This window comes from Candoia aspera, chromosome 2 (genome assembly GCF_035149785.1).
Source record: "Candoia aspera isolate rCanAsp1 chromosome 2, rCanAsp1.hap2, whole genome shotgun sequence".
In the NCBI taxonomy this organism is placed as follows: domain Eukaryota; kingdom Metazoa; phylum Chordata; class Lepidosauria; order Squamata; family Boidae; genus Candoia; species Candoia aspera.
This window is the reverse complement of record NC_086154.1, coordinates 121,287,338-121,299,713: the sequence shown is the minus strand read 5'-3', so window position 1 is coordinate 121,299,713 and position 12,376 is coordinate 121,287,338. Positions and strand designations below refer to the sequence as shown.

Sequence of the window (12,376 nt, the reverse complement as noted above, 5' to 3'; positions counted from 1 at the left end):
ATTCACCTCAGTTTCTGATACCTTATTTCGTTTCCTCAGAATATCCATTGCTACCGTCTTTCAATTATCTGCCTCAACTCTTCTGTCACCATCGCTCCCTAACGTTGCTTGATGGTTTAAACAGATTCCTCCACCTCAGATTCGTACAGTGTTTCAACTCATTCAGATCTGCCTGGTTGCCTCAGAATTAACGACTTCTACCAACTGCAATTAATTGGTAATTCAGTATTGCACAATCCAATTGATTTGTTTCTTAAATTGTATTTTACCTGTTTGCCTACAAATATGTTTTTATTTAATTATTTTAAATTAATTTACCTCAGAATTACCTGATTCGTATTAATCCATTCTTGTTCTATTCTTAATTCATAACGATCTTCAGCTTACTAAAATTAAATAATAACTTTCAGATTAATCATTATAGACCTTCCAGTTATTGTAAATTCTGTTTAACAAAGAACTATTATATTTATATTCTGTGTCAGTCACTTAAACAGGACACCCCCTGGGGTGGCCTGGAGGACTTGATTCGGACAGTGGAGGGAGGCCCAGTGAGTCCAACTGGACCCCCCATGGGGACCCCCCAGAGTGGCAGATCAGTGGAGTAGGAGAGGCGCAGTGCAGCAGCTGAGCGGCAGTGGTGGCTGTGTTGAGGCTGGAAGGTGTGCAGTGGCTGAGTGCCCTGGAGATCCTCTGGAGTGGCCTGGAGGACCCAGTTTGGAGACCAGTGGACAGCCCAGTGAGCTCAGTCAGGGCCCCGCAGAACGCCCCAGTGGTGGAGTGACAGAGTGGTGGAGGTGCAACATGGTGGCCAAGCAGTACAGGTGCCTGTGGTGAGGGCGGAAGGTGCACAGCGACCAAGCGCCATGAAGATCTCCCTGGCCAGCCCTGATGGATCCCCATGTTGCTCCTGAAAGTGGGGGAGCAACAGAGCTGTGGAGGTGTGGTGTGGTGGCCAGGCAGCGCACGCTGCTGTGACAATGCTAGAAGCTGTGGCACAGCAGCCAGATGTGGAAATCCCTTAGGGTGACCCGACAGACCCTATTTGGAGCTCCTCAGAACAGCAAAGGCACAGTGTAAGCCCCCAGTCCATTGAAACAGGGAACTAAGCATTTGGCAGATGAGACCCCAAAGGAAAGATCCAGGCAGGCAAGTGAGCCACCTGCAGCGAAGAATGGAGCTGGGGTCCCTTCAGTGTGATAAATGGGGTGCTCCCTTCCCAGAGTGAGAGATGGGGAGGAAGCCCAGGAATGATTGAGGTATGCATGTGGACCATCTCTTCTTGAGAGTCAGGGAGGGGGAGGAGCGAGTGAGGCACCCCTGCTGGCTAGAGAGAGAGGCCAATAAGGGGGCACAGCAGATGTGTTAGATGGGGGGATATGGGGATGGCAGTCAGGTGTCTTTGGCATCAAGAGTGCGAGCTGAAGTTCAGGGGAGCTTGCCACCACCGTGTGACTGGGGAGTTTGTTGTATGGTTGGATGGAGGGACCCCTAACTAGGGAAACTGGAGGGCTGGGATCTGGGGGAAATAGGAAGAGGAGCTCTGGGGGATTTAGGGCGGGGCGTTCCATTCAGGTGGTGACAGGACGGGGGGGCTATGGCAGGAGTCAGAGGGCAGGCCATCTTCGGGGAAGACGCCCCTGGTGTTTAGTACCGGGGGCATGTTCTGGCCCTCTGCACTCAGACCCAGGCCCTGGACAGCAGACCCACCAAGGCCCTGGCTTTCGGCTGCTGCTTCTTAACACCAGATCAGTCAACAAGGACCCCCTCAAAAGTGATTTGATCATCGAGGAGGGGGCAGACCTGGCGTGTATTACCGAGACCTGGCTGGGCCCTGAAGTGGGGGGGTGCCCCTTTTGGAAATGTGTCCAGCCAGGTTCATGATATGACACCAGCTGAGACCCCAGGGCAGGGGAGGAGGGGAGGCTGTTGTCATCCGGGAGTCTCTGGTGGCCTCCAGGGGCACTGCTCTGCAGGTGGCCGGTTGTGAGACCCTGTTTTTCAAGCTGGGTTCCCAAGAACAGTTGGGAGTGTTGCTACTGTTCCAGCTACATGCTGCATAGCAACCTCCCTGCCTGAGCTGCTGGATGTCTTCTCAGGGTTGACAGTAGAGTTCCCCAGACTTATGGTTCTGGGACTTCCAACTTGCTGTCCCTGGGGCATGCCTCGGAAGTGGCTTGGGAGTTCATAGCCACCATGGTGGCCATGGGCCTGTCCTAGATTTGGGATCCAACTTAAGACAGTGGCTGCACACCAGACTTGGTTTTCTTGTCGGAGCACTGGCAGTCTGATCTGAAGGAAGAGTTACAGCTGTCCCCTCTGTCATGGTCAGATCATGTCCTGCTCACCTCGAGATTTTCCTATGCTGACCCCCTCTGGAGAGAGGCAGAACCTATTTGATTGGCCCATCCGTGTGACTGATGGACCCAGGAGGGTTTCAGAGGGAGTTGGGGGTTATATGTCAGAATGCAGTCTGACTCCGACGCGGAAGAGGGGGAGTTGACCATTGGGAATATCCAGAGCGGGAACACTGAAGCAGAGAATGACTCAGCAAGGCGGAAAGATCTAGAGCCACTGATTGGTGGGAATCAAGGGGTGGAGTTGCCATTGCCTATGGGTGCAAGAGAAAGGAGAGCTGAAAAACGCGCCAAGCAGAAGGAAGCCTGATTGGCCCCTGACAAAAAACAGCGAGGAGACAAAATAAAAAGGCGCCAGCCCAAAGAACAGGCTGCCGGAGACAACTGTTCATTCGGACCTTCACTGGAGCCTGAACTGGTCGACGAATCACCGATGTCTGAAGCAGCGTCTTCCACCACCAAGAAACCAAACTCCGAGCCTTGCCTTGCCTTGCCATGTCTAGCCAAGGAGTCTTGCCTTGCTGCGCACAGCAGCGGAGCCTTGACTTGCCGCATTCAGAAGTGAGGCCTTGCCTTGCCATGCTTAGCAGAGGAGCGTTGCCTTGCTGCAGTCAGAAGCAGAACACTGCCTTGCCTTGCTGCATCCAGCTGCGGAGCCTTGCCTTGTCACATCCAGCCACCGACCCTTGCCTTGCCTTGCCAAATCCAGCTGACCCTTGCCTTGCCGTGTCCAGCCACAGTCTTGCCTTGCCACATCCAGCCACAGAGCCTTGCCTTGCCACATCCAGCTACACAGTTTTGCCTCACCTTTTTGTGTTCAGTAGAGGAACCCTGCAGTACGGCCTTGTCGTGCCCAGCAACAGAATCTTGCCTTTTTACTTCCTTGCGATCCACAGTGAAGCCTTGCCATGTCACCTCATGATGCTCTACTCTTGAACCTTGCTCTGCCATCTTACCACATGCTACAGCGGGACTCCAGGGTCCTTGCATCGCACCCTGATCAGCCTGGTTGCCAAGTTGGAGCTGAGAGACTGAAACCTGAGTGAAACTTGAACTCAGTTGCCTTCTTCTAAATAGTTCATAATGTGTAAACAAAGTATATTTCTTCTTACTCTTGTTGATCCTTACTTTGAACAGAACATTATACCCAAGGATCAACTGCACAGTCCAGCGGAGGTCCTGGCCAGAGCCTGGAATAGGGAAGCGGCTGGGGGCTCAAACAGGATTGCCCCTGTGCAACCCCTCTTGTCCCATCAGACCTGAGACTCCTTGTGGTTTAAGGAGGAGCTGAGGGTTCTGAAGAGGATTAAGAGATGTCTAGAGTGCCACTGGAGGAAAACAAGGACCGAACCCAACTAACAGAATGCTGCCCGACGGCCCTGTTTAAGATCACCCAATCTCTTTTGGGGAAGGTGATTTAGAAACTCACCTACAGGGCCGTGCTGAGGAGATTTCTGGACATCTGGAAGATAAAATCACTCGGATTTGTTCCAAGTTGGGTGCCAAGCATATAGCAGGGTCTGGGGAGATGCCCAGGGAACGTACTTACCCAGTTATCTGGGAACAGTTTGATCCTGTTGGGCCCAAGGAAGTGGACAGGGTTCTTGGGTCTGTAAACGCCACCAACTGCCAATTAGATCCCTGTCCCTCCTGGTTAGTGAAGGCAGCTTGGGAGGTGACATGTGTTGGCGTTTCTGTAACAGTGCTGCAAGGCGTTTGGCCCGAGAGATCAGAAAGAACACACCAGGCATTTCTATAACAATAAGTGTTATTTAAAGAAAGCATAAAACATAAACAGTTTCCTCATCCAGAGCTGGATGGGCTCAAAAGCTTCTTAAATACAAAGAAACGTATTTACAAGCTCATACACATGCACACATGCTGAGCAGGAAAAGAGCTGCTGCTGAGCTGGGCTGAACAGAAACAGAAACTGAAACTTCTGGTGGCAAGTCCAAACAAGTTCCCCCAAGCTTGCAGCAGCTTTTTCTTATTTGGTCATCCTTTTGCACATCCCAACCTGAGGACAATTAAGCCTGACCTTCTGACTCTGCCAAAGTGATTTGTTACCATGGTAACCAGGGCATCTTTTGAGTCTTAGTCCAGGAAGAAACAAAACAAATACCAACAACATGTGGGTAGGTCCAGGTGATGGTGAATGCAACCTTGGGGAGGGAGTGTTTCCAGCAGCCTTTAAAGAGGCACTGGTGTGCCTCCTCCTCAAGAGGAGGACCCCACTTCTCTGGACAATTTTTGTTCAGTCTCCCACCTCCCCTTTTTAGGGAAGGTGGTTGAGAAAGTGGTGGTGTTGCAGCTCCAGAGGATCCTGGATGAAAGAGATTATTTCAACCCTTTTCAGTCGGGTTTCAGGCCTGGATATGGTACGGAAACAGTTCTGGTCGCGCTTATGGATGATATCTGGCAAGAGTGGGATGGAGGCAGTGCATCCATCCTGGCTCTTCTTGACCTGTCAGTGGTGTTGTTAGAGAGGAAGAGATCTGGCCCATGGCCCCTCCTTTGCAGGGTGCCGCAGGGTTCAGTACTCTCTCCACTCCTTTTTAACATCTACATGAAACTGCTGGGCGAGATCATCCATCGCCACATGGTGAAGTATCATCAATATGCGGATGATACTCAACTATAAATATCCATCCTGGGTGATGTAAGTGATGCTGTGACCACCCTTTCTTGGTGCCTGAAGGCTGTAGGGGTCTGGATGGGGAACAACAGGCTTCAGCTGAACCCTGGTAAGATGGAGTGGCTGTGGGTTGGGGGCTCCTGGGTATCCAGGAATTTACCACCTTTGGATGGGGTTGCATTGCCCCAGACAGATCCAGTGCGGAACCTGGGGGTTCTCCTGGACTCACGACTCCTGCTCAAAGAACAGGTGGCAGTCGTGGCCAGGGGAGCCTTTGTGTTGTGCGCCAGCTACACCTCCTCCTGAATCGGGAGTTCCTCCAGTCACTCGTGCCCTAGTCATCTCCTCCATAGACTACTGTAATGCGCTCTACATGGGGCTACCTTTGAAGAGTATCTGGAAGCTACAGCTGGCGCAGAATGTGGCCACGTGAGCAGTCTTAGGAGCCCCAAAGAGGGCACATATAACACCATTGCTGCGAGAGCTACATTAGGTGCCAGTTTGCTTCTGGGTCCAATTCAAGGTGTTGGTTATCACCTTTAAAGCCCTACGTGGCATGGGTCCAGGTTACCTGAGGAATCATCTCACCCCCGCTACATTGACCTGTCCCACCCGGTCAGGCAGAGAGGGCATGTTACAGACCCTGTCCATGAGGGATTGTCAATTGGCAGGGTCCAGGAGGAGGGCCTTCTCTGCCATGGCCCCCACCCTTTGAAATAATTTACCCCCAAAGGTAAGGCAGGCCCCCACTCTCCCGGCCTTCAGAAAGGGAGTTAAGACCTGGCTATGCCACCTCGCTTGGGGCAAAAGTTGATTGTGGAGGTGGCTGGTACCGTGATGCGGCCCCAGTAAATCTCATTAAGACCATCTTGGACTTCATATTTTATATTTTTATATTTATTCATATTTATATTTTATAATGAATTCTTATTCTTTTATTTATTGTAAACCACCCAGAGTCATCGTTGCACAAGATGGCCAGTGGAGAAATTTAATAAATAAATAAATGAAATAAATATAATAATGTCATATTAACATAACTTTAACATTAGTGCCTTATGGGCTACATAAATATTTGTTATTAATAGTGATGTCTGAAAACATCAGAAAACATTACATGTTTGAAGGCAGAAAAACACAGGTAAATCAGAAAGTACACTCAAAACAAAATGAGAAACAACATCTGTTAAAATATGTAAGCAAATAAAACTGCATCAGATCTCTTCCAGCTATCATTCAGTGAAGAAAAAACATAGTAGTAGCAACTTGTTTAAGTAGGTCAAAGAAGACTAAAACACAGTATTGCCAGTATCCACAATATAGTAACAGTGAGCACATACACACACTTACGGAGGATATTCCATATAGGAAAAAAAGAAGAAATATCACAAAGCTGCTACTTTTGGGAAAAAGCGAAGAGAATGTTGCAATGATCGACATGAGAAGAGACATGACAAATATCAGACTGGTGTACAGTAGGACCCACGAAAGCCTAAAAAAGGAAACACACAATGAAGATTCATGAATTCAAAGCCATCTGTATTACTACACAAAGATTACTTACCTCTGCTTCAAGGATCAGCAATCTTTTCAGGCAGCAGGCACCATCATGCTATTTTGCACAATGTTGCAGACACCAAAAAATAAATTTTAAAGATTTAAGAGGTAGAAATCTTGTGGTATTTTATGTAATAACATAGAAATCTTGCAATATTTGGTTATCTGGCAAGACTTCAGGCAGTTTTTTTAAAAAATTGAGGACTCAATGAACACTGTTACCCATGATACCATTGAATGAAGTGCCCATTATTGCCAATCCACGTTCCAGCTCTTTCAAAAGGCATCTGTGCAATTAAAAAACTGAGTCTTATGAACAATATAGGGAAGTCCCCTTTAAAGGAAAATCCATGGACAGTCTTATGTGTAAACCAGACCATTACAGTTTGTTCAACAAACTCTGTTTATAACAATTATAGTTTGGTGCAATATATGAATGTATTTATAGTGTCTGTATAATCCCACTGATAAGAACACAGAGGTGCATATTCATGCAACCTAACATATGAAAAACTCTAAAGTTTTACATAATTCTGTGATACCATTAATACAAAAGACATAAACTTTGCATATATCTAGGCATCTAACAGATAAGTATCTAGTAGGACTCTAAAGTCCTTTGGAAGTGATTCAGAAAAGGTGCCCTGAAAAGCACAGAAACATCAATAAGTTTGCAAATTCTCTTCCTGGGAAATGCTGCTGTTTTAAAGAGTTGCAGACAGGCACTACATTCATACCCCTGCACATCCCAAAACAGCTTTTGGAAAGCTAATCCAAAGCACTCCAGAACTCTAGTATCTAGTTGTCTAAATGATCCCCATAGAGGAAGCAACAGTAACTAACATTAGAATATACTCCATAAATTGAATCGCAGTTGTTCTATGACTATTTGGATTTTTCAAGAAAATAGAGAAGGATTACCTTAAGACCTGTCCTTTACCCCAAATTGTCATTGCTCTGTGAACTCCCTTATATAATATCTTATAATAAAGTTCAGTGAATTTTCCAAAGTTAAGATTTTTTTCATCCTGCATCAGTTTGAGACTCTTCTAAATTCACAAGAATACAAATATATTTTTTATGTATACTTCTAATCTACATATTTTTGCACACAGTTTTGCCTTAAAAATGCTAAATCATGTCTGCTAATATAATTTTTTTTTCGCACATGAATTTTGGAATAAAAAAAGCTAATGATTTTACTACAAATGCTGAAATGAATTCTTTAAGACTATAATCTATACATACAACTAGTCAACATCCTTTAAAAATAGCTATCATAATTATTCCTTCTTTGAACATATTACTTGATTCAAGATAAAAGCGTACTCAGACAAACAATAAATGTTGTAAAAAGTAATCTGGTCAGAACCACAGAGGTAAAGTAACAAAGATGTAACAATGTATAGCAATTTTTGCATATGCCACATTATTTGTACCTTTTGCCTATAAGACAGCAAAGTCTGAGTGTGTGTTCAGTGCCATGATGCATGTACACAAGAGGCAAGGCCTTTTGTGCAACAGTGTGATGCTGCTTTCCTCAGCCTCCATCCTCTGATCCATCTTATAGACACTGCTGCTTCTACTTAAGGCAAGGCTTCCTAGCCTTCTTGACACCTTGGTTTCCTACAGCCTAGAAGGCATTCTCTCCAGCAGCCAACAGTGTTATAATCAGGAAACAGCACCAGATAAACAATCAGGGAGGAAGCAATACCCTAATCAAGGACCCATCAAGGAGGAAGCCACACCCCCACTAAGAATGGCAGGGCAAGTTATTATATACTGTAGATACAGCCAGCAAGCCCCACTCTCCCTCGCACTGATGATGTTACCTAGCCTGGTAATGAAACATCTGCAAGAAAACAACCAAGCTCAGAGAACACCAAGAACCCAACACAGAAGCATCTGTTGAAGAAGGACTTATCATTGTCCATTGGGTAATACTTTTCTCTCTGCTTAAAATAAAACAAAACAAAACACCCTCTCCAGCTGCTGTTTTTCCATCCAGAATGATTAAAACATTCTGGAGGGAAGCATGATAATTATATAGTAAAAGAGAGACAGACAGACAGACTGATTTCTAGGAATGTTCTTTAGAGGAAAAGATGTCTATCAATAGACATACTTTCTTTTTTAAACTAGACGCCCCAAAATATTCCAGAGGAAGAAAATGGACAAGACAACTCTATCAGCATTAGTTACATTTTTAAAAAAGGGAGGAGAAAGCCTATGCAGTTCCACCAATCAAGTACTTCATGCCATCCACTTTACAATTACCCTCCATTTTAAAGCTTTATCACATGCACCCTAAATTTAAACTGAAATTTCAATGGAGAATTTGAGCACAGCATTAGTGTTGCAGAGTCTTTTGCAAGCATTCAGCAGCGTGACATCAATCCAGAAAAGCAAATTGGCGTTTGACATTTAAAGAACCATCTCTAATAGCCATGTAAAACTTTCTACAGATTTACAAAGTAACTCCATGAGCATTTATAAATACACAATTATGACAGAACAGACATAATTCTTACTAAAGACTGCACAGCATTTCAAATGTCAATACTATTTTCAAAACTACATCTGATTCTTCAAATAGTTCAGTGTTCAAAATGTATCATGGTACAGCCATGTCTATCCAATTTTAAGAAATAACCTAGGAAACTTGAGAGCAGCCTGAAATGTTTTCTACAAAGAGACTTTGTTTTGATTTAGGAATAGGTCACAATCAAGATGATGTACTTTTTCTTCCAAGATGAACGTAATCCAATTGTATAACTGAATAATTATCTGTTGTAGTTACTTAACACCAAAGAGCTAAGGAACTTACTCACCAAAAGGCAGTGTCATGAAGCCCCATTATCATTAAAAATTCTTTTAATTTCTTCTCTTTTTCTGCCACAATATGGATTGCCAAGTAATAACCAAAGGGTGAAAAGGCAATCACCAAGTAAATCAGAATGACTGCACGGGGAAAATTATCTATTTCCAAAATAGCAGATTCTCCCATCATGACAGCTTTTGTTTGTTCCAGTTCTTCCAAAACTGATTGATTCGTCTTCAGCTGAAAAGGGAAAAGGACTGTTAAAAAGCAGTTTTCGTATTGTTTCTGCTAATAAAGAAATTTTATTTCCAAAGCCGTAACACAATTTGCAGTATGTCTGATTTATCTATTTTATATATCTACACAAAGTACTTTGAGTTTCAAAAGGAGTTCTGGTTTATTTTATGCATTTATTTCTGCTTTAATGATTTTCTGTTGGCTGCTGAAGTTTTAGAATGAAGAAAAAGTGGGATAAATAAAATAGATACTACAAAAGACATCTAAATTCCAACTTAATGTCCCGGTTGGGCTGTCAATGGCATCAAAATGGCACATGTGAGGAGGAGACTGAAACCTCACTTTTTTTTTTTAATGTTTGTTGCTCAAACACATTAAAACGGGCAGGGTTTCAATTGCCACATTCCACTTGCCACTTTGACAGTGTTGACAACCCTCATGGATCCCCCTGGTCCTGGTTTAACCACTGTTTAGAAAAGTTCAAAACTATATTATTCAGAGCAAATTATTTTACTAAGTCAAGTAGGGAAAAACAGGTCTTTTGTGTCAGTGAGTACATTAGGAAAGTTAACAGCATCCCCATTTACTCAATGGATTGAAGACCTGATTGCACTTGTCACCTATGAGAAGATTGGATTTGGATTTTGGATTTTTAATCCTGCCTTTATTATTTTTATAAATAACTCAAGGCGATGAACATACCTAATACTCCTTCCTCCCCCTATTTTCCCCACAACAACAACCCTGTGAAGTGAGTTGGGCTGAGAGGGTGTGACTGGCCCAGTCACCCAGCCAGCTGCCTATATACGTAGACTTTGTATGGGTAAGTATAATGAAATATGGGACTCATTTATACAAAATATAGTAGTTCAGGAAAAGCATGTTGGTTATATTATTGTACTAGAAATATAAATATAAATTTATTTATTTATTTATCAAATTTGTCACCACCCATGTCCTCCCACTGGAGGGACTCTGGGTTTTTTAAATATAAATATATTTGCATAATATTTGCATTATATATATATATATATATATATATATATATATATTTGTAATTGTTTATTGTTGTAATGACATATTATATTTCATATTTTTATTTTATTTATTTCTGTTATATTTTTCTTATTTTTAAGCACCTGATATGCATCTTTTAAAATATACGTATTTTGGGAAGGGTTTCTCCTTTTTCTGTCATTATTTTAAAAAGCAATAAAACATTAAAAAAAGGAAAGTTAACAGCGTGTTGTGGGCATTCTCAAAAATGATTGCCTTGGGGAAGTTTTGCACATTCACAAAACAATGTTTGGGTGGATATGCACATTTAGGAAAAAAAGTCCTAGGCTGCAGTCACCTACTATTTTTATTTTCTAAAACTTCCTCTTGTGTTGATGACCAATCCAGAGATACTCTTGGAAGCAAAGATTAACTTGATGCTGGTTCTCTCTTTTGCAATACACAAACCTCCCATTAATTTTATTTTCATTGAAGTAACTTTTAAAATATAGTCACGTGGGGTTTATCTCTGGTTCATTTCAAGGGAGGTACTCATGATACATTGGTGCTCATTGGCACTACCTGCCCATTCTATTGTAAAGAAGGGTCAAAAAAGCTGACCATCACTGGGGTAATCACAAAGTGTAAGCCTCAATATTTCAATATCCTGGAATATATAATGAATTGGAAAGAGTTTTATTTCTGTCATTATTAAATCCCAGAAATGAGTGTAGATATTAGAACACAAAGGACATATAGGGGATCCTTGGGGTGATTTCCATTCTTTGGCCAATTCAAATTTCACATAGCAGACAATACAATTCTGTATTTATATATCACACAAAAACCTAAGCACTACATGTGTGACATATATATATATATATATATATATATATATATATATATATATATATATATAGTATATATAATATGATACATGATACGATATGTATGTATATCTACAATATATACATAAGAAGTTAACATGATAGCATAGTTAATATTTATATTAGCCAAGTTGCAGCTGGGTGATTTTTAGGCTGATCAGATTGAATTCTCTTTGAGGAGACTGAATTTGAATTACTGGTAACCAGATGAAAAAGATGTTTGACATATTGTTTGAAGCAACAGAACCAACAGAGTTTAATTTCTGAAATAGTTATAGTTGACAGGCAGAGGCTGTTAGATTCAGAAGCTTTTAATAATCAGTTTTTTTCTTTTAATAAGTCATTTTATAGATTTGCTAAGTGAGGATCAATGTGATATTAATCACTTTATGAGTCAGATAAATATTCAACAATATCACAAAGTAATATTGATAGTTTGAAAACTTATTTAAGAAGTATTAGAATTGATTCAAACATTGCAAAATGGATCAGTTCCTGGTCTGGATGGTTTCCCAGTGAAATGGCATAAATTCTGGTGCTGGAGAAAACTGGAAATACCATCAACAGCAAACAAAACAAAACAAAACAAAACAAAACAAAACAAAACAAAACAAAACAAAACAAAACAAAACAAAACAAAACAAAACCTAAATGGATCATAGAACAAATCAACCGAGAGTTTACTCAAGGCACAAATGACCAGGCTCAAATTATTATATTCTGAACACATAATGTTGGGAAAGGCAGAAGGAAAGAGAATCCGAGGATGACCAGCAGCAAGATGGATGGATTCAATTAAAGTCCTGGTCAGTGCACAGTTGGGAGATCTGAAGGGTTAGGTTAGGGACAGGTAATCCTGGAGAAGGTCTATCTGTAGCCCCCAAGA

General features: G+C 42.4%; 1 protein-coding gene across 2 annotated transcripts in view; it reads right to left on the bottom strand.

The window, feature by feature from the left end:
- The window catches only part of LOC134490418 (cholesterol transporter ABCA5-like), an 84,181-nt gene that overhangs the window by 54,294 nt on the left and 17,511 nt on the right, over positions 1-12,376 (bottom strand). For both annotated transcript variants that reach the window (XM_063293446.1, XM_063293445.1), the window contains exons 6-7: positions 9,381-9,610; positions 6,343-6,484 (exon numbers count right to left, since the gene is read on the bottom strand). In XM_063293446.1, coding sequence (XP_063149516.1) covers positions 6,343-6,484; positions 9,381-9,610 — 372 coding nt within the window. The remainder of the gene's footprint in view (positions 1-6,342; positions 6,485-9,380; positions 9,611-12,376) is intronic.